Source organism: Rhinopithecus roxellana, chromosome 12 (assembly GCF_007565055.1).
Source record: "Rhinopithecus roxellana isolate Shanxi Qingling chromosome 12, ASM756505v1, whole genome shotgun sequence".
NCBI classification, from domain to species: domain Eukaryota; kingdom Metazoa; phylum Chordata; class Mammalia; order Primates; family Cercopithecidae; genus Rhinopithecus; species Rhinopithecus roxellana.
Window position 1 is genome coordinate 123,507,675 of NC_044560.1, and position 23,286 is coordinate 123,530,960.

Genomic DNA, 23,286 nt, shown 5'->3' on the forward strand with positions numbered 1-23,286 from the left:
ACTGCAACCTTTGCTGCTGGGGCGTAAGTGATCCTACTACTTCAGCCTTCCGAGCAGCTGAGATTACAAGTGCATGCCACCATGCCTGGCTCATTTTTGTATTTTTTGTAGACACAGGGCTTCATCATATTGGCCAGACTGGTCTCAAATTCCTGAGCTCAAGTGATCCACCCACCTTGGCCTCTCAAAATGCTGGGATTACAAGCGTGAGCCACTGTGCCCAGCCTCAACTGGACCTTTCCTATCAGCATACAAATATGTTATCTTTCTCATTTTTGAAACAAAAGATACTTTTGGGTGCACTTCTCCACCTCCAGCTAATACCCCATTCTCTCCTTCCCTTTATAGAAATGCCCCTTGAAAGAGTTTCTATGCTGATTCTTCAGTTTGTCTTTCCATCCTCTCTTAAATCTACTCCAATCACACTTTTATGAAACTGCTCTTATAAGGCCCCCAGTGACTTCCATGTTTGTGAAATCAGTAAATTCTCAGTCCTCATCTCATTTGCCCTAATAAACAAGAGATTTTGTGAGTTGAGCAGTCCCTATTCCTTGAAACATTCACTTTTAGCTTCCAGGGCATTCTACCATCTTAATTTTCCTTCTACCTCATGGCCATTCCTTCTTAATCTTTGCTGATGCTTCTTCATCTCTCCAGGGATGGAGACCCTTCTCTCAGTTCTTAGATCTCTTCTCTTCTCTATTTTTACTTACTTCCTTGGTTGATTTCATTCAGTCCCATGGTTTTAAGTACAATCTGTATGCTGACAACTCCCATATTTACATCTCCAGCCTGGACCTCTCCCATGAAGTCCAAGCTCATATATATAATTGTCTACTACTGGGATACTAATAGGCATCTCAGATTTAACACATCCAAAAGTGAGCTCCTGATTTTCCTGTCAAGCCTATTCCTCCTGCAATCTTGCCTATCTCAGTTAATGGCAATTCCATATTCTCAGACAGAATTGTGGCTAACTTTCAGTTGAATGTGATGAATGGAAGGGTTCACATGGAAGCAAGAATGGGAGAGATGGAACTGAATAGCTTCAAGAATAACAGGGAAGTAGAAGCCTCATTGTGTCCTAGGTTTGTAGGTCACTGCTACTGTGAGATATCAGCTGAGTGATATCACTTCTTTCTCCCTATGCAGTTGGTAAGAGAAAGAGAAAAAATAAGTGGGTGCTGTAATGAAGACTGTTAGGGGGAAGTGTCCACTGTTTGGGGACATTCTGAACTTAACCTCTGCCAGATAAATGCGGCTGAAATGAGCAAGGACTAGATAAACAATGTACAGTAATCACAACACTGCTCCTGGCACCTGGATGTGCAGAGAGAACACAGTGGGCATCATTAGCTATGAGCATATGGTCAATGCTCTATCTCAGTGATTCTCATCTAGGAATGGGAAAAGGAGGAAAGAAAAACACTATAAATGATGAATGTTATATAAATGAACAGTATGAAGGAAGATAAAATATTGAGAGCTATCCTAGGCTTCCATACAACTCTTCCTTATAATTAAGAAGCTGTAATTTACTTGTCTACAATCCCTTATCTGAAACCTTTAGGGCCTGATGTGTCTTAGATTCAGAATTATTGGATTTTAGAAAGATAATAGGTATAGATACTGTATAACTGTATATTATGTGACTCCCCATATTCAAACACATTAATATTTCCCTAGTAAAATGCATAATACACCACACCAAATGGGATTAGTTATATAAGTAGTTTCACATCAGTTTAAAGATTCAGTTACCAAATGAGTTCAAGTTTTGTGATCAAATGAGAACAAAAACATTTTGTTCTCAGAGCCCATGGGTTTCAGAATTGTGAATAAATGATTGAGGATCTGTACTAACTTCAGATTGGAAGATCTTCAGCAAGACAACTTTACTGTCAACTTTAAAATAAGTAAGAAACAATGTATATGTAGCTCTCTGAAATTCTCTTTTTTTTTTTTTTTTTTTGAGGCGGAGTCTCGCTCTGTCGCCAGGACTGGAGTGCAGTGGCTGGATCTCAGCTCACTGCAAGCTCCGCCTCCCAGGTTTACACCATTCTCCTGCCTCAGCCTCCCGAGTAGCTGGGACTACAGGCGCCCGCCACCTCGCCCGGCTAGTTTTTGTATTTTTAGTAGAGACGGGGTTTCACTGTGTTAGCCAGGATGGTCTCGATCTCCTGACCTCGTGATCCGCCCATCTCGGCCTCCCAAAGTGCTGGGATTACAGGCTTGAGTCACCGCGCCCGGCCAGCTCTCTGAAATTCTCTCTCATGAGCTTTGGCAGAATAGTAATACCTTCAGTGCCACGAGGTAAATCCAAAGAGTTTTACAAATTAATTCTTACCAGAAATGTGGAATCCATTTCTGCAGTCATCAGCACTATGCCCTTTTCTTCCTTAAGTTCAGGATAGTGATATAAAATCAGCTGGCTGGCTGCAGCTTCCCCTCGGGTCTGCAAGGTGGAACACTTATCAAGGCACAATAAGGTACCATCACAACAAACTGCAATTTCAAAGCAACAGACAGTCTAGAGGAAATTCTGGCTCTTAACAGCCCCTTGGGTGGCTAGTGAGTTGGAGGACTGGTATGTGGCGGTAAGGTCAGCCTGCAAAGGCACAGTGAAACTGACAGTTTGCACAGTGTTATTTGTGTCTTCAACTGGAAAAGGTTTGGCTTTTTTCCCAGAAAATGTTTACAGTAGGCAGTGAATCTGTCATTGTGACCATACATTTAAAAACAAAATGGCACAAGCAGCTACCAAATCAAGTTCTAAAGAAAGCAATGTGCTTGTGTAATTGCCACTTTTATGGACTAGTGCATTTCACAGCTGAAATCTACTCCCCTTGGCTGGCTCTGAAGACTCAGCTCTTTTAAGCTGTAGCAGTAGCTGGAGAGTTTGCACATGAGCCAGATTTGTAATGTGCAGTTCTAAAATATAATCTGGGTTGGGGGGTGAAGGGGAGAAGGATGGAAACACCATAATTTTATGAAGAATGATCAGGGCAGTAGTGGTTATTAAATCTCAAGTCTAGACTAGGTAGAGAGGATGGGTTCAAAGCTAAAGCCCCTGTATAGCACAGGAGGAAACAATTACATTCAAAAGAAGATTCCTGGACTTTATGTCTAAAATTTCAGTGAGTCTTTTTAATTATAAATATCTAACTATCATTAGGGTACTTGTAACAGTTCAGCATCTAACTTCTCTGAGGCCACGTTCTTCTACGTAATTAGAAATAATAACTAAGTATCTCATGGAGTATTTGTAAGGATTAAAAGGACATAATGTATATAAAACATGTGGCACATAGTAAGTACATCAAATGTCGGTTATTAAAGTATGTGCTCAATAAAAGGTTGTTAGATGTATTACAAAATAGCAAAGTAAAAAGCTGCTCCTTCATTCTATTTTGCATTCTTTACCCCAACTTCAAAGCAAATATAACTCATGCTTGTTTTTTTTGCCACATTTGGCCTCAAAATATAGAATGCCAATCCTAGTTATGATTTAAAATATTGACTTTTATTTTAAAAGTTTTAAAAGTTTTGAATCTAACATTTAAATCTAATTAAAGTTAATATTGTTTTGTTGGAAATAAAACAAAGAAAAAAGGAAGAAAGCAAACAAAATAACATTTATTAAACTATTCACCTGGCATGTTGGAAGGTGTTGACTTAGTTAATAAAACACATTTAAGACTTGGAGCTTTCCTCAAGGGGCTTCTAGCTTGGGTTAAAAATATAACCATCATAACTCAGGCATGTTTGTTTAATGAGGCACATGCAGTATGTGCAACTAGAGGTCTGGGGAAGAGACAAAAGAGAACCAGAAGTAGTCAGAGAAGGTGTTTTGGAGTCTTTTCCAATTTCTAGGTATTGAGGAGGGCCTAGAAAACTAGTCCAACACAAAAAGTATGACAATTCAAGTGTGCCACAATAATAAATGCTAGGAGTAAGTAGATATTCTGTGTCCTTGAGCCTCAGCAAGGGTTTCTAGTCCCACCAAGGGATAATCCTCTTTCCTCTAGAGGAAGGGCACAAGCCACCTACCTGAATATTTATAAGTGCAGTGAAGTGGAGTTCAGTACCTGTCCATTGTCCTACAAAGAACTCATAACCTTCCCTTCTTGGCAGAGCACACAGAAACTGAAAAACAGATATACAAGGAGACGGATGAATAAATGAAATCATTTGCTCTATATCCAACCACCTATAACATTCATTCCATTTCCTCCATATTTGGTTTTTAAAACATTTTTTAATTTTTTTGAGACAGGTACTTGCTCTGTTATCCAGGCTGCAGTGCAGGCATGATCATAGCTCATTGCAGTCTTGACCTGCTGGGCTCAGGTGATCTTCCCCCTCAGCCTCCCAAGTAGCTGAAACTACAGGTGTGCACCACTAAGCCCGACTACATTTTTTTTTTTTTTTTTTTTTGGGTAGAGATGGGGTTTTGTCATGTTGCCTAAGCTGGTCTTGAACTCCTGGGCTCAAGCAATCCGCCTCCCTCAGCCTCTCAAAGTGATGGGGTTATAGGCGTGAGCCACTTGCTCCCAGCCTAAAACATTTTTTTAAAATTAAGAAATTCGTATGAGGCAATAAACACTCATGTACTTACCAATCCACCTAAGAAAGCATCAGAAATACAATTGAGGTTCCCTCTGCATTCCCTTCCAATCCCATCTGAGTTAACATCTATCCTGCATTTGGTGTCTATCCTTCTTTTTCATATTTTAACACTTTAAATGTATATGTATATAACTGTAAGTAAGAACTAGTAGTTTACAGGCTGGGCATGGTGGCTCACACCTGTAATTCTGGCATTTTTGAAGGCCAAGGTGGGAGGATCACTTGAGCTCAGGAGTTTGAGGCCAACCTGGGCAATATAGTGAGACCCCTTCTCTACAAAAAAACAAAAAGATTGCCGGGTGTGGTGGCATGCGCCTGTTGTCCCAGCTACTCAGGAGGCTGAGGCAGGAGGACCGCTTGAACCCAGGAGTTTGAGACCAGCCTCGGCAACACAGTGAGACCCTGTCTTTAGAAATTTTTTTTTTAAAGTAGTAGTTTATATGTTTAAAAACTTAAATCTTACCAAAGTGTATGTATCCTTTTGTAACTTTTTTACTTCACATTATGCTTCTGAGATTTATCCATGTTGATATCTATAACTCTTAATTCATAAATATCTCACTGTTGTATGGAATTCTACTGTAGAAATTTATCACTATTTATCCTTCTCTTGATGGGTGTTTCAATTTCCAAACTTTCTAATGCTGCTGAATTAGCTCTTGTTCCAATTGCTGTAATTACTTCACATTCTATTAGATGAGGCTGATATTGGAGCATGGCTCCAGACTAAACACCAAAAAATAAGTTTTATGCTCAAGATGTTTAGAATTGGGGATGAGTAGCAGAGAAAAGAATGGTGCCAGAACAAAACAAAAGTAGAAAGCAGCCCAATACACATTAGTCACAAATTATCTTCTTATTGCCAACCACTCAGGCTCCAATTTTTATTATTAGATGAGATAAACTTAGTGCCTACCTGACAGATGATCCCTTGCTAGGGAAAATACTTTTTTAGAGCTTTATTGAGGTACACTTGAAATACAACAAATTGTACATATTTAAAGTACACATTTGACGAGTTTGACATATGTGTATTGTGAAACCATAATCAAAATCAACATAATGAACACAGTTATTACTTCCAAGTTTCTTTGCCCTTTGTAGTTCATACTTCCCTATCCCTCACTGTCCCTAAGCAACCACTGATTTGCTTTCTGCCACTATGGGTTAGTATGCATTTGTAGAATTTTGTAAAAATGGAACCACAGAATAAGTACTTTTTTGGTTTGGTTACTTTCACTAAGCATGATTGTTTCATGATCTATCCATGTGTGGGAACAAGAGTGACTTTATTTTAAATGCTAGTCCAACATGTGACTTCTGATTAACCCCAAGTCCAGGAATGCCTCCCAAATGTCTAGTTGATGTATTACTCTTTATGTAGAACCATCTATTCACTGTAAGTTTCTTCCAAAACAATCCTTGATGCTGTTGCAGAAATAAGAGGCGGTGATGACTGTATCCACATACACGTTCCTTCCAGAGCATGTATACTTTCCCCAAGATATAAGATATATTGGGTCTATCTGGTTGTGGTGTGGAGATCTACCCGTCTTGCAGCCACTCAATACCACACTTCTGTCTGTAAGTTCCCCCAGTAAATCAACCTGTACCCACAAATTGGATTTGTCTGCCTCTTTCTTTGGTTTCTCAGCTCCTTCAGCATTTGGGGGTCATTTTGCACATATGGCCCCTTTGCAAAACACCATGTTGTTGAATGTATCAATAGTTCATTCGTTTTTACTGCTGAATATTACTCCATTATGTATACACACACACACACACACATACACATGCACACATTCTCTCTTTCCACAATTCCTGTGCACTAGTGACAGACATTTGAATTGTTTCTAGCATTGGTTGTTACAAATAAAGCTGCTTGAACATTTGTGCACAAGTCATTCTATGGACATATTCTTTGAGTTCTCGGGAAAATATCTAGAAATGGAATGGCTAGTTAGTATGGCAGGTATATGCTTAATTTTTAAAGAAACCACCAATTTTCTAAAGTGGTTGTACCATTTTGCAATATGACCAGCAGTATAGGAGAGTTCCAGGTGTGCCACATTCTTACCAACACTTGCTATGATCAGTTTTTGAAATTTTAGTCATTCTAATGGTATCTCACTGTGGTTGTAATTTGGATTCCCATTATGACTAATGCTATCAAGTATATTTTCAGGTGCTTATCTGCCATTCTTTGATAAAATGTTCAAATCTTTTGTCCATTTGTCTGTCCTCTTATTATTGAGTAATAAGAGTTTCTGATATAACTTGTGCTGCTTATGCCTTTTGGCTATTGTGACTAATGTTGCTATGAATGTAGAAGCTATTTGGGTATGCAAATAGAATACTTTAATTTTGATGAAATCTAATTTATTTATTACTATTTTTTTGAGACCAAGTCTCACTCTGTCACCCAGCCTGGAGTGCAGTGGTGTGACCTTGGCTCACTGCAGTCTCTACCTCCCAGGTTCAAGCGATTCTCATGCCTCAGCTTCTGGAGTAGCTGAGATTACAGGCACACACCACCACGCCTAGCTAATTTTTGTATTTTTAGTAGAGATGGGGTTTCACCATATTGGTCAGGCTGGTCTTGAACTCCTGACCTCAAGTGATGCACCCACCTTAGCCTCCCAAAGTGCTGGGGTTACAAGGGTGAACCACCACACCTGGCCTATTTTTATTGTTTTGAGACATGGTCTTGCTCTGTCGTCTAGTCTGGGCTCACTATAACCTCCACCTCCAGGGCTCAAGTGATCCTTCCACCTCAGCCTCTTGAGCAGCTGGGATGACAGGTGCTTGAAAATTTTTTTTTGTAGAGACAAGGTCTCACTATATTGCCCAAGGTGATTTTTTTCTTTTATAGTTTGTGCTTTTTGTAATGTACTTATGACATCTTTGTCAAACCCAAGGTAATTTAGATTTCTTCTTTTTATTTTCCTTTACAACTTATATTTATGGGCCAGATGCGGTGACTCATGCCTGTAATTTTAGCATTTTGGGAGGCTGAGGCAGGCAGATCAATTGAGGTCACGAGTTTTGAGACCAGCCTGGCCAACATAGTGAAACCCTGTCTCTACTAAAAATATAAAAATTAGCTGGGTGTGGTGGTGGGCTCATGTAACTTCACCTACTCAGGAGGCTGAGGCTCAAGAATTGCTTGAACCTGGGAGGCACAGACTACAGTGAGCAGGGATCATGCCACTGCACTATAGCCTGGGCAACAGAAGAAGACTCTGACTCAAAAAAAAAAAAAAATCGTCTCTACCAAAAATAGAAAAATTAGCCCAGTGTGGTGGCTAATCCCAGCTACTTGGGAGGCTGAGGCAGGAGAATAACTTGAACCTGGGAGGTGGAGGTTGCAGTGAGCTGAGATCATACCACATTGCACCCTGGGTGACAAAGGAAGCGCCAAAAAACCAGTTACACTTACTTCTATGATCTACTTAAAAAAAAAAACAGTTACATTTACTTCTATGATCTACTTTAATTTTTGTATACACTGTGAGGTAAAAGTAGAGGTTCTTTTTTTGTGTGTGCACGATCTTCAATTGTTTTAGCAGCATTTGTTGAAAAGATTATCCTTTCTCTAATTTATTGACACCTTTGTTGAAAAACAACTAACCACATACGTTTGTCTATTTCAGGACTCTACTCTGTTCCATTAATCTACATGTCTATCTTTGTACCAATATCATACTGTTTTAATTACTGTATCTTTGCAATAAGTCTTAAAATCAGGAAATGTAAGTCCTCAAGCTTTGTTCTTTTTCAAAATTGTTTTAGCTATCTCAGGTCCTTTAAATATCCAAGTAAAAATTTAAAACCAGCTCATCAATTTCTTAAATGCCTAGTGGGGTTTTGAATAGTATTGTATTTCATCTAGAGACCAATTAGGAGAGAAGTGACACCTTAACAATACCAAAGGCTAGGCACAGTGGCTCACACCTGTAATCCCAGCACTTTGGGAGGCTGAGGCAGGAGGATTGCTTGAGCTGAGGAATTTGAGACCAGCCTTGGCAACATAAGTGAGATCTTGTCTCTATTAAACATAAAAAAAAAAATTAGCTGAGCATGGGGGTGCATGTTTGTAATCCCAGCAACTTAGAAGGCTGAGGTGGGGGTATTGCTTGAGCCCAAGAGATTGAGGCTGCAGTAAGCTATGATCATACCACTGCACTCCAGCCTGGGCAACAATGTAACATCTTGTCTCAAAAAACAAAACAAAACAAAATGTAACAAGCTGAGCCATCCAATCCATGAATATGGTATATATCATTTCCACTTACTTAGGTATTCTCTGTTTTCAGCAATGTTTCCAAAAATGTTTTGAAAACCCGAGAAATCATTACTGATACCAAGTTAGCTGGTCCATCCCACCTACTCCTTTTCCCTTAGGCCTTCTGACAGCTCAGTATTTCAGCTACAACCTCTTAATTCCTTTTAGGCACATATTACCAGGATAGCATAGCCAAAATGGTGAAGAAAACTGCCAATAAAACTGGCATCTCAGCCCAGTTTGAACAGCTATTATGAAAAAAAGAGACAACCTGTAATCCCAGCACTTTGGGAGTCTGAGTTGGGAGGGTCATTTGAGGCCAGGAGTTGAAGGCCATCCTGGGCAACACGGTAAGACCTCATCTCTAAATGAAAAAAAAAAAAAAAAAAAAAAAAAAAAGCTGGTGAAGATGTGGAGAAAAAGGAACTTTTATATACTGTTGGTGGAACGTGATTCCTCAAAAAAACTAAAAAGAGAATTACCACATGATCCATCATTCCCACTACTGGATATATATCCAAAGGAAAGGAAATCAGTATGTTGAAGAGATAGCTGCACTCCCATGTTTACTACAGCACTATTCACAATAGCCAAATATGGAATCAACCTAACTGTCCATCAACAAATGAAAGGATAAAGAAAATGTGGTGTCTATACACAATGGGATATTATTTAGCCATACACAAAAAAAACAAATTCTGTCATTTGTGACAACATGGATGAGCTTGAAGAACATTATGTTAAGTGAAATAAGCCAGGCACAGAAAGACAAATACCACATGTTCTCATTCGTATGCTGGAAGCTAAAACAAAAAACAAAAAAACTAATCTCATAGAAGTAGAGAGTAGAACAGTGGTTACTAGAGGAGGGAATAGCCAAAGGTTGGTTAAGGGATACAAAAGTACAGCTAGATGGGAGAAATATGTTCTAGCGTTCTATGGTGCTATAGAGTACTATAATTAACAACAGTTTATTGTATATTTTCAAGTAGCTAGAAGAATGGATTCTGAATGTTACCAATACAATGAAATGATAAATGTTTGAGGTGACAGATGTGCTAACTATTCTGATTTGATCATTACACACTGCACACATGTATTGAAATACCATACTGTACCCCATAAATATGTATAATTATGTCAATTAAAAATAATAATAAAAGCAAAAAAAAAAAAGTTGAAAAGATTAAGGTCTCAGATGTCTTCCAAAATGCACTTGTACTGATAGATTAAGATCTACATCAGAAAGGGCTGATGTGGTAGGGAGCTAAAAAGCCAGAGGCTTACTGGGCCAAACCCACATGATTTCATAAGGCTGAAAATGTAACTTATTAGTACAATCAACATGTGAGCATCTTTATTAAGTAAACAGAGCACTAAAACATGTGAGACAGTATGGAATATGATGTGATAGGCTGGAAAATACTTGTTTGGCAACACTGATAAGTAACCCTTACATGATCACCAGAAACTTACTGTTGGACAGGACTGAGCCCGGTTCCAGATCAAATCAAACTTTTCTGCCTGCAGGTTGGAAAAGAATAAAGTTAACCTACACAAAAAAACACAAAAGGCCACAATCATATGTAAATTCATCAAGACTGAATTCTAGAATTATAATACAACTAAAACAGTCTTTTAAGTTTCATTATTTTCAAATCACTCTTATGACAGAAAGACAGGAAAAACCAGACGTCTGTTTTGCTGTTCATTGTCAGAATTATGTGTAAAGACTAGGTGCACCAATGCTCCAAATGCTCCAGGGAACTTTAACAAGTATCAGAGACATCAAGTCACCAAGTTAGTTTGAGGGAGAGCTGGGAAGGCCTGTTCAAACAATGAGTCAGTATCAGAGATCTAAAACATCACGAAAGAGAAGACTCTTCTTCTGGCTGTTGAATTCATGTAGGATAAGGGTATACATATATGAGAGATTAAAAAAAATAGTGATACCATCATAACTACCAAAAGGCCTGGCTTTATCCTCCATCTATATGTTTTCCTCCTTAATCTTACATTTACTCATGTAATCTCTGTATACATTTGTGTGCTTGATAGAAACTTAACCTAAGCCCCCACCTCTCCTTCAGGGAAAAGCAATTAAAGAACTAGCTGATAATCTATTACTTCAAATGCTTTATTACAGTGGAGGCCAGCAAAACATTAAACCAGAAAAGCCAGCAGCATCCCTTCTCTGTCACAGACCTTAATGGTCAAGCAGTAGATGGTGACCATCTCTAAGAATAATTTCAAGAAGAGAAAGACCAAGAAAATGCCACTTGCTAAGGGGAATATTCGCCAGAGAAAGACTAAGAAGAGGCTCCAACTCAGCTCAGGCATAGGTTGCTTATAGGCAAGAAGGGAAAAAAGCTATGCTACAGGCCCTATCTTAAATTCCAACAGCTTGGTTGGAAAACATCAGTAAGAAAAAAAAGACACCTGGAAATTACTCAGCAACATGAACTTATAGCACGCTCCCTTGTCAGAGACTTGACTCAGAGACATTTCTAAAGTAGAAAGAAGGAAAACAAGAGCCATAAATATACCATATGGAGCTTCCGATCTCTGGTGCTCAGGGCATAATAAAAACTCTCAGGGCTGTAAAATGCAGCTTCTCAAGAGGCAATAAACATAGGAAAAGTAAAGGCAACTGCCTGCTAGGTTAGAGAAGTGACTCTCATGTTGTAACACTTTCATTTCCCCCTTCAAACTACTTACAGGAATAACTGCGTAGACTGTATCTTTTGCTGCAAAATATTGCTGCCAAATCTGTACAGAAAAGAGAGGGGTGTCTGTGACATGTGGGTAATCTTTTCAACATGTGCCAAGAAATGGTGACAGATTTCATTGTTCAGAGGAATAAGCTATTTGATAACAGAGAGGAAAAACCCAATGTAATGCTTTCATTACTAGCACATTACAAAAAAGATTTAATACAACCCACTCTTACAGATGATTAAACTGTAACTCTTAATAACAAATTCCTGACAGAGAAACTGATTCTATGACTTTAAAAATCATTCCTCTTAATAAGTTGTGTGTGATAGACAACTTCTTTTTTTTCACATTTTTATTTCCTCCCCAAACCCACACTTCCCCAGCCAACTGTGAGCCTTCCCAGAGAGTCAGGACTGGGGCTCAGGGATCAGAGTTAGGCAGAACTGGATGTGAATCTCAGCTCCAGTCATTTACTAGCTATACTACCTTGGGCAAATTACTGAAAACTCCCTAAATAACATCAATAAAATAGCAATAATAACCTCACAGAATTGTCACGACTAGCTGAAATAATGTAGGTCTGTGCTTAGCTCAGCACTTGTCACAGAATAAACACGACAAATAATGTTAGCTTTTGTCAGATATTGTATTAGTCCATTCTCACACTGCTAATAAAGATATACCCGAGATTGGGCAATTTATTTATTTATTCATTTATTATCATTTTTATTATTACTCTTTAAGTTCTAGGGTACATGTGCACAATGTGCAGGTTTGTTACATAGGTATACATGTGCCATGGTGGTTTGCTGAACCCATCAACTTGTCATTTACATTAGGTATTTCTCCCAGTGCTATCCCTCCTCCAATCCCCCACCCCCCGACAGGCCCCAGTGTGTGATGTTCCCCACTCTGTGTCCATGTGTTTTCATTGTTCAACTCCCACTTATGAGTGAGAGCATGTGGTGTTTGGTTTTCTGTCCTTGTGATAGTTTGCTGAGAATAATGGTTTCCAGCTTCATCCATGTCCCTGCAAAGGACATGAACTCATCCTTTTTTATGGTTGCATAGTATTCCATGGTGTAAATGTGCCACATTTTCTTAATCCAGAGACTGGGTAATTAATAATGGAAAGAGGTTTAATTGACTCACCTTCCACAAGGCTGGGAAGGCCTCAAGAATCTTACAATCATGGCAGAAGGAGAAGCAAACGCGTCCTTCACATGGTGACAGGAAGAAGGAGCAAAAGGGGGAAAAGCCCTCTATAAAATCATCAGATCTCATGAGAACTCACTATCATGGGAACAGCATGGAGGTAACTGCCCCTATGATTCAATTACCTCCCACTGAGTCCCTCCCACGACATGTGGGGATTATGGGAACTACAATTCAAGATGAGATTTGGGTGGGGACACAGCAAAACCATGTTAGATATTACTGGCATGTTACAGGCAGCTCTTAAAATCCTGCTTCCAGAAAGTCTTCTACATGTGGAAGAGATAAAGTCTGTTGGATCTATGGTATGCACCAATCAGAAGTCCTACCTCTGCTTGGCACTAAAGAACAAGGAAGGTACAGTTGACCTTCATGATGCAAATACCAAAAAGTAGGGAATAAAAAAATTATATAATAAAATTTGAAAATTAGAAAATAGGGAAAAGGAAAAAATACCCGTCCTACCACCCTAACAAAGACCACTGTTATTTTATTTCTTTCCAGTATGTCTTAAGAATTTTTCTTTTATAGTATACATAGATGTAGCATATATGCAATATTGTGTCTTTTTCTTATTTACCATTAACATCATATAGATGCTCCGTGTTCTTATTTTTTACTACCTTTTTTTTTGCCTTTCCATGCCTTTTTACATGTTATTGGCACTGACTAGAAAGTCTTTCTTTCCTACCTCTGACCTCCCAAATTCTTCCTGTCCTCTGAAGCTGAGGCTATATGCTTCTTCTTCCATGTAGTCTCACTTGATATTATAGTCAGAAGTTTTCCCGTGAGTTGCTTTTCTATTTTATTTATTTCCTCCCCCTTGCTTTCATATTTTATACCTCTCTTAAGATGTCTAGGATATGCTACTTCATAATAAGATCATTTGCACCTGGATCTATTTCCCTCACTAGTTTGCAAGCCCCCTGTAGGCAGGTATCTGCTGTGTTGTCACCAATGCCTTGCAACCCAAAAAGTACTCAAAAATGTTGGTTGAATGACAGATGATTGCGACATAATAAGAAACATGTAATATAAAAGAGGCACTTAACCCAGGGCAGGGAAAAGTGCCAGAGGAAGGGACACTTGAACTGTATCCTGAAGAATGATTAGGAGTTAGTAGGGAAATAAGGATGCTGGGAAGATAACAGGTAGGGCAGGAGAAGGAGATAAGAGACACATTTGAAGCAGAGAATGACAACATTAACAAAGGCATAGAAGTAGAGGAGGGTATCATAACCAAGGTGACACCACAGTGAGCTAGTGCTGAAGAATGGGTCAACTTCCTTTAGAGTTGGTCTGCTTTTGTCAACATTTCTGTTAAAATATGGGGCCCCAGTTGAAGATACTAATCAAAGTGTGATCCATCTAATCAACACAGAGCACAAAAGGACTATTAACTCCTAGGATCTATGGAAACTACTTTCAATGTGGCATAAGGTTGCTTTACCTTTTCTTTTTTTGCATGTCAAAACACTGTCTTCTCATTTTAAGGACAGCATATTCTGATTATTTATTTATTTATTTATTTTTTGAAACAGAGTCTTACTCTGTCGCCCAGGCTGGAGTGCAATGGTGCGAACTCGGCTCACTGCAAGCTCTGCCTCCCTGGGTTCATGCCATTCTCCTGCCTCAGCCTCCTGAGTAACTGGGACTACAGGCGCCTGCCACCAAGCCCGGCTAATTTTCTGTAGAGATGGGGTTTCACTGTGTTAGCCAGGATGGTCTCAATCTCCTGACCTCATGATCCACCCGCCTCGGCCTCCAAAAGTGCTGGGATTAAGGCGTGAGCCACTGTGCCCAGCCCATATTCTGATTACTTTTATTTAATTTTCCCCTAAAGTGTCCATGTTCCTTTGGCACTTCTTCCCAAAGGCACAGCCTGAGTTCTCCCTGACACTTTGCATATGCCTCTATTAACAGAAAGAACCCTGTGCTGATCTGATCCATTTTGTGGAGGCTAAAACTCCTTGGGGATGAGCATTCTCTCATTTATCTCTGTATCTGGCACAAAGTCTGACATTTAATTGGTATGCATTAAATGTGTGCTAAAATAAATGATACAGCATCCAAAGGAAACCCATGGTAACTAGCACAACTTCCAGTTGTGGGAATATGATGCAGAGTCAAATAGACATGGGTTTGAGTCTCAGCTCTACAACTGACTAAGTTACATAATCTCTTTAAGTCACAGTTTCCTCAATTGTAAACTGGGAATAATGGCACCCACTTCACGGGGTGGTTAAAAGAATTTAATGAAATAATGCATATGAAGCATTAGGCATTGTACCTGATAGAGTATGCTGCTTTTATTATTATTTTGATCCTTTCAATCTACCTAATATATAATTCATGGAACTATAAGGAATGCTGAAAAAAAAAATAGCTTATTAGAGAGAAAAGAATCACAGGTATAAAAATATAAATGACCAAACAGGCAGGATAGCTCATGAGTGCTTTGAAGGAAAGTGTTCAGGAAGCCTCCTGCAGAAAGTCCTGTGATAATGGAGAGCTATGAATGCCAAGAAAAGGAATACAGGAAGTCATTGAACATTTGTGACCAGGTTCCTAATATATTTTTTTCCCATTTATTTAAAAACATAAATATAGCACTTACTCTGTGCCAGGGACTGTTCTAAGTGATAAAAAATGTTAACTCACTTAATTATCCAAATAACTCATGAGGTAAGTACTATTATTTGCTCCACTTTAAATAGGGAAACTAGGGCCCAGATAAGTTAACTTGTCCAAGTCCTTACTTGCCAACTAGTAAGTGGCAGAGCTAGGACTTAAAACCAGCAGCTTGGTTCTAGAGTCTGTATTTTTAAGCCAATACACTATACTTCTCCATAATGAAAGAAGAAGTTTCAGAGGACTCAGTTGATGAGCATATTATGGGTGGAGTGGAAAAAATAGGAGCAGGGAAACCTATTTGGAAAGGTAGTGCAGTAATCCAGGTATAAAGTACTGATGAGGGTTACAGGAGATGTGGATTATAGGAAGGAAAAAGAAAGTAGAAATACAAGTTGATTAGACATATAAGAGTCACAAAGAAGACAAGTTTTCTTACGACATTGTTCTTCAAGTAATTCATCACTTTTGCCTTTTATTATTACCTTTCATTATGGCTAGAAAGAGGTGTCAGAAGATGTACTCTCAGATTTGGTTCACAGAATTCACATTTTCATAGAGCATGCCAGCCCATTTTCATTCATTACCTGTTTTATTTCTTCTGCAGTCTTTTCTTTTACCATCTCAATGTTAAAGATTGAACTGAGAGTCTTCAAAGAGAAAATAAAAACCAATTAACACATAATTAAAACAAAACAAAACAAAACAAAACAGCTTAACTCTTATCTCTAAGCCTGTGGCAAACACATCAAGACAGTGAAACAGATTTCCAAAAGTAGAAAACAAGTATAAGAAAACCCACATGCTCAGAGAAAGTGAGCCCCCAAGCCTAGACAGGTTTTCATAGTTCTGTTCCTGAAGAGTTTCTATTAGGTTGCCATGTACTTCCCAAATGCTTCACCCTTACCAATGAGTCCTGCAGCACTTTGCAGCTGGTAAGAGGAGAAAGTTTGGTTGTTATTTTTAATTAAACTGCTATGCTAGGGGTCATGGTCAAGGACACAAAAGTTCATAGAAATATTTCTCACTTTTACATATGGAAAATCACCTTACACAAAATAATTGAACCACAGTACTTATGTTCAAATTTGCAGCCTCTTGTTCTAGGTGTACCATTTGACTTCAAGCTTTTTTTCCTCTGTTTAATTAGAAACCTACCTTGTCCTTAGTGAATCCTCTGTTCACAGACTGTTTCCCCAAGGCATCTGTCTGAAATATATAAGACAAGATATTAATCTACACTTTACTCATAAGAACAAAGGTCACTAAACTAGGTGAGTTACCCAATCTCATTAAATAATTTTGCATGTGAGAACTCACTTCTTTCCACTTTTTATAATAACTGTTCTAAAAATTTAACACTACTTTAAAAATTATTGTTGGCTGGGAGCAGTGGCTCACGCCTGTAATCACAGGACTTTGGGAGGCCAAGGCGGGAGAATCACAAGGTCAGGAGTTTGAGACCAGGCTGGCCAACATGATGAAACCCTGCCTCAACTAAAAATACAAAAAATAAGCTGGGCATAGTGGCGGGTGCTTGTAATCGCAGCTACTTGGGAGGCTGAGGCAGGAGAACTGCTTGAATAGGGGAGGCGGAGGATGCAGGGAGCTGAGATCACGCCACTGCACTCTAGCCCAGGCAACAGAGTGAGACTCTGTCTCATAAAATAAAACAAAATAAATAAATAAAAATAAATAAAAATAAAAATTATTGTTAATAAGACAACAACTTTCCTCTAAGATTCTGATATTCAGAGATAAGATTTCTCTGTCAGTAAACTATCATCTACTAGTATTGACAGTCCATTCTCCACCTGCCACTGTGGATATGAGGGATTTCTTCCCAGGATTAGGCCTGCTTGGGATTACTGTGCTCTGTCCTGACCTATTCCACATTGAACTATAGAAGTGGTAAGAAATGGAAAGATGTGTTACCCAAGGATACTGCTTATCTCTGACAACACTTGGATGGTAGGCATCCTCAGCAGACTAGAGTCTTTTTGAGTGTTCAATCTTAATGTTTCCTCCATCAAATTAGACTCCCTTCAAAAAAGGCCAAAAACAACTGAAAGTGATTATTTTGTCTCTTAGCCATTATCTCTCATAAAGGTCATAGCCAGTAAATCCTGTTTTGAGTTGTTTCTGATAGTAGGGATAGGTTGTTCTGAGTCTTCCACTCAAGGCTGTGCTTCTCAGAAGTATATTCTGCACCTGGGATTCTGAGGCTGAAAAACACTTTCTGCATAAAACCTTGCCTTTAGTCACTCTGTGCTTTAATTAATCCACACTTTTCATAAATGATGGTCACAGAACCTGTACCCACAGATCAGAGAAAAGCCTGTTGAACATACTTTAGTTTTTTTGGTCATGCACCTATACACTGACAACATCCGGGTGTAACTGTTCCTTCATATGTAAGCCATCTAAAAAGGAGTTAATTTCATTTTCTGTCTTTCTTTTTTTTTTTTTTGAGACAGGGTCTTGCTCTGTTGCCTAGGTTGGAGTGCAGTGGCTCAATGTCAGCTCACTGCAACCTCTGCCTCCCAGGTTCAAGTGATTCTCTCACCTCAGCCTCCCAAGTAGCTGGGTCTACAGGCATGTGCCACCATGCCTGGCTAATTTTTTGTATTTTCAGTAGAGATGGGGTTTCACCATGTTGGCCAGGCTGGTCTTGACTACTGGCCTCAAGTGATCTGCCCGCTTCGGCCTCCCAAAGTGTTGGGACTACAGACGTGAGCCACCGCGCCCGACGAGAATTTCATTTCCATACCACTCATTCTCAGGTGTACCATGAAAACAAAACAAAAACAAAACAAAACCTCCACTTGCACAGCTGCTTTCACCTTTCAATCATGAAGCCTCACGTATTGGTTTTTATACAATGTCTCTCCAATCCATTATTTGTATCCATTTTCACTTACAGAAATAAAAAATTTAAGCCCTAAGTATAAGCGTATTGCATTTTATCAAATCTAAGACATCATATCTTAAGATGCACCATTATTTTATGCATCAGAAAATGATGCCAATTAAATAGTACAATACTTTCCTGTCACATCAATTATAAGACAATTTTAGTGATGTTAAAATGAGAAAAATAAGAGTGAGCTTTAGAATTGATGAAATAAGGTAATTAAAGCAGTTGAAGCTACATGCCAAAAATCAGAAACATTTAATACGAACTTTAAATGGGTGCTTTACTTCCCTACTATGGATCCTTTGGAAATCTGTGCGGATAATTTTATGGTTATCATAGAAGTTTACTGGATATTGATATCTGCATTATGGGAGGGGTGCCAAATGAGATGAGTCCTACATAATAAAAAACTTTCCCTCATCCTGTACAACTTTTCAATGTCTAGCCAGACATTCTTGCAGGTGAAAATACCTATAATATTTCAATATTTATAATTACTTGGGCCTAGAACCTTTTCTTTTTTTTTAATACAGCTTTAATAAGTACTAAAATTTCCAGAAATGCAACTACTATATAACTTGAAAGATTCTACATTGTGATTGTGGAATCACAGGTCACTGATAACACTGCTTGTGGTTTTGGAGGTTTTCTTTTTTTTTTTTTGAGTCGGAGTCTCACTTTGTCACCCGGGCTGGAGTGCAGTGGTGCGATCTCGGCTCACTGCAAGCTCTGCCTCCCGGGTTCATGCCATTCTCCTGCCTCAGCCTCCTGAGTAGCTGGGACTACATGTGCCCGCCATCACGCCTGGCTAAGTTTTTGCATTTTTTTAGTAGAGATGGGGTTTCACAGTGTTAGCTGGGATGGTCTCGATCTCCCGACTTTGTGATCCACCTGTTTCGACCTCCCAAAGTGCTGGGATTACAGGCGTGAGCCACTGCGCCTGGCCTGGAATTTTTTTTTTTGGAGACGAAGTCTCGCTCTGTCGCCCAGGTTGGAGTGCAGTAGCACAGTCTCCGCTCACTGCAACCTCCGCCTCCTGGGTTCAAGTAATTCTCCTACCTCAGCCTCCTGAGTAGCTCGGATTACAGCTACCATGCCCGGCTGATTTTTCTTTTGCATTTTAGTAAGGATGGGGTTTCACCATGTTGCCCAGGCTGGTCTCGAACCCCTGACCTCAAGTGATCTGCTGCCTCAGCCTCCCAAAGTGCTAGGATTACACGCGTGAGCCAACATGCCCGGTGGTTTTAGAGTTTTTATAATTATCAACATAACACCCATTTGCCAGTCAGTATTTGCTGCTTACATGTTCGTGGTTATTTCACAAATAGGTGGAAGCACCTCATGACTACATTAGGTCTCACAGTGTAGTCGTGCCCTAATATTTACATGCTAAAATATGTATTTTGTTAAAAAATGCTTTCCTTTATATTATGGTTAGGGCATTATATTGATTTTCCCACCTGAGGTTATACATACAGGTAGGTTATATTTATATTTTTACATATCTATTGTTTTATTTCAGGGTGGAAAAGGGAGAATTTTTAAAAAATGTATTATCAAAGGGGGATGTCGAGTCCCATGTGGTTGGGAACCAATGACTCAAAGTAGTAAAGACAAGACTGTGGGAATGGAGAATATGTGTTAGCTGTTAGTACTCCTCTATCTAGCTAGATAAAGAAGATTGCAAGTGAATATTTACCTAAGAGCTGACATAATTTAAATTAAATCTTTACATAGTCTGCATTTTATCATAAAGCCAATTTTTAAAAATTTTTTAAATTTTAAGACGGAGTCTTGCTCTGTCGCCCAGGCTGGAGTACAGCGGCGCGATCTCGGCTCACTGCAAGCTCCGCCTCCCGGGTTCACGCCATTTTCCTGCCTCAGCCTCCCCAGTAGCTGGGACTACAGGCGCCCGCCACCATGCCCGGCTAATTTTTTGTATTTTTAGTAGAGACGGGGTTTCACCATGTTAGCCAGGATGGTCTCAATCTCCTGACCTCGTGATCTGCCCGCCTTGGCCTCCCAAAGTGCTGGGATTACAGGCGTGAGCCACTGCACCTGGCCTCATAAAGCTAAATTTCTAAGTCTGTTTACCAAAAAGGGGCAAAGAACATTCCTATCTAATATTTGAAGTTTATAATATAGTAATATTTCCAAGAGCTATTGACTTGTAACCTTGCTACTATAAATGTTTATTATAGGAAATGACAATTGTTAAAATATTTGTAGAAAGAATTGTTTGTTCATATAAAGTTGTAAACTATTTGTCATAGGAGTTGAATTTGTTCCCCAACCTTGTTATAATTAACCCATCTACTATTTTTTTTTTTTGCCCAGGCTGGAATACAGTGGCATGACCTTAGCTCACTGTGCCCTCAGCTCACTGTAACCTCCGCCTCCCAGGTTCAAGCGATTCTCCTGCCTCAGCCTCCCAAGTAGATGGGATTACAGGCATCCGCTACCACATCCAGCTAAGTTATGTATTTGTATTTTTAGTAGTGACAGGGTTTCACCCTGTTGGCCAGGCTGGTCTCGAACTCCTGACCTTAAGTGATCTGCCCACCTCGACCTCCCAAAGTGCTGGGATTATAGGCGTGAGCCACCACCCATCTACTATTAATCCTGTTCTAATTAACTAAACTAGTTACTAAGACTGAGTAGATTCACTTAAAATTTAGGCAAAGAAAATATTTTCCAAGTAAAATAAACACCTCTAATTTGACTTTAAAACACAATGTAGAATCCCAATTTTCTACTGTAACTACCTTAATTCAGGCTTCTACATCCCACACCTGGATTACTCCATATTTTCCCTGGCCCTGGCCTCTCCTACACCAGTTTGTTCTGTGCACCACCCTAGGTTAGAATTTTTCAAATAATAGGTTGTGAAATACATTTAGTGGATTGTGATCAGAGTTTTTCAAAAGATGAAAAAGAATAAAAATTAATAAGAATGGACTGCATGTTGTAAAAGTAAGCATTATTTTGTAAAATTTTTTTTTTTCAGTTACAATCATATACATACGTGTGTACTGAATTGCAATGTAAAATATATTTCTTACTGTGGGTCATGGTCAAAAAGTTTGAAAAACACTGCATTAGAGTAATTTTCCCAGACACAGTTTTCAACATGCTTTTCCTCAGCTTTGATTCCTATTTAAGCATAATAATGGCTAATATATATTAAGTACTTATTATGCCAGGGATGGGGCTAAAGAGTTTTAAATGGTATTATCTCTTCAGCACAACTCTGTGAAGTAGGTACTGTTATTATTCCTGTTTTACAGATAAGCAAACTGAGGCATGGAGAAGTAACGATTTGCTGAAGAGTCACCCAGCTAGTAACTGGAAGGGTTAGGATTCAGTCCTTGGCATCTGGCCCCAGAGCTCACCCTCTTAGCAGCTAAATTAACCTGCCTGTACTCCTTAAGCCCAAAGAATTTAATGCCTAACTTATTTCTTTAGCCTTAACACTTCCCTCTCCATTTTAATTGGGTACAGTACCATGCTGTCTCCTGAAACCCCTTTTACTTTCAAAGCTCTTCCTTTGTTTAAGCTAATTCCTCAACATGGGACTGGATGGGGGTGGGTTGGCAGGGGTGGCTGGTTGTCAGGAAACTAAATCTAGTCTGCCAAATATTTTTGTAAATTAAGGTTTACTGGAACAGAACCATACCCATTCATTTACGTACGGTCTAGGCCTGCTTTTGCACTATAATGGTAGAGCTGAGTAGTCACAAAGAAGACCATATGGCCCACAATGCCTAAAATATTTAACATCTAGTCCTTTACAGAAAAAATTTGATGACCCCTGCTCTACATCAAAGTCCCATTCCCTCCTCTCTACTTAATTTAAATCTCTCACAACGTTCCTAGCCTAGGTCAAGTTCCATCTCCCATGGGAAATTTTCTCTGATACCTCTAGCCCGCTGTCAAGTGTGCCTTGCCTTGACCACTAGACTGCTCCTCTTGGGAGCAGGAAGTACCCCTCTTATACTTCTATATCTCCACCACGACCACAGTACTTTGCCTAGAAAGAGCAGGATAAACATTTATGGATGGAAACGGAGTTGGGAGAGACTATGTTTAGTTCACCCAGCTGACCCATCAATAAACCAACTTTAAGGATAAGGGCCAGGGTAAGGAGGTTAAAGGAGTGCTGGTAAGCAAACACTACCAATGCGGGCAGGTCTTACCTTCTGTTCCACACATTTGATAAAATCACCTTGCCTGGAACGCCCCACTGGCTGCTTCCGAAATTCACTGCGTTTCTCCAGACGGGACTCAAAAGCAGCTGGGTCAGACCTGATCAGAGGTAAACCAAAGGGTAAACCAACTGGGCCTTTTTGGATTCTAAAATAATAAAGCATCACTTTCCACCTCTACAGAGAAAGGACACTGCCATTCAGAGAGGTTGAAAAATTTGCCTTCAGTTAGTAAGAACTGGGCACAGGCCTAGAAATAAAGAAACCGGAAAAAGAAATCCTGTTATTCAACTGTTGTTAATCCTCAAGGGGCCTGTGTAACATTTTTCTTTTGCAGGCTGTTCCCTAGGTTTACACAGGGCTTAGTCCCTCAGGTACTTACATTTAGGGTACTTAGAATTTTGAGGTCATCTTGCTGGATCACCTCTTCAGGCAAGAATCCTATAGCCTCCTTACTAGGTGTCAAGCTTTTACTTGAATACATCCAGTTCTTGAAAATATGTCCCCCCAACTAGGTTAAACATCTGTTTTATTCAGATCCTGGTGATTTAGAGGCTTTAGGCAGCCTAGTTTGCAGAAGATTTAGCATCTTAGTGTCTCCCTGACCCACCCTCCAAAGAAGCTGCTCTTGGAGGTGAAACATCAGAACACATTCTTTATGTCAAAATGGAGTTGGTCTTCAGGTT

The 23,286-nt window shown here is 39.4% G+C and overlaps 1 protein-coding gene across 6 annotated transcripts in view; it reads right to left on the minus strand.

Annotated features, from left to right (window-relative positions):
• ATPAF1 (ATP synthase mitochondrial F1 complex assembly factor 1) overlaps window positions 1-23,286 on the minus strand; it is a 45,539-nt gene that overhangs the window by 19,701 nt on the left and 2,552 nt on the right. For all 6 annotated transcript variants that reach the window (XR_004060335.1, XM_030941803.1, XM_030941801.1 and 3 more), the window contains exons 2-8: window positions 22,592-22,700; window positions 16,637-16,687; window positions 16,066-16,128; window positions 11,633-11,683; window positions 10,391-10,438; window positions 4,051-4,146; window positions 2,348-2,455 (exon numbers count right to left, since the gene is read on the minus strand). Coding sequence is in view for 5 of the 6 variants with exons in the window: in XM_030941803.1 (XP_030797663.1) it covers window positions 2,348-2,455; window positions 4,051-4,146; window positions 10,391-10,438; window positions 11,633-11,683; window positions 16,066-16,128; window positions 16,637-16,687; window positions 22,592-22,700 (526 nt within the window). In the remaining variant the exon portion in view is untranslated. The remainder of the gene's footprint in view (window positions 1-2,347; window positions 2,456-4,050; window positions 4,147-10,390; window positions 10,439-11,632; window positions 11,684-16,065; window positions 16,129-16,636; window positions 16,688-22,591; window positions 22,701-23,286) is intronic.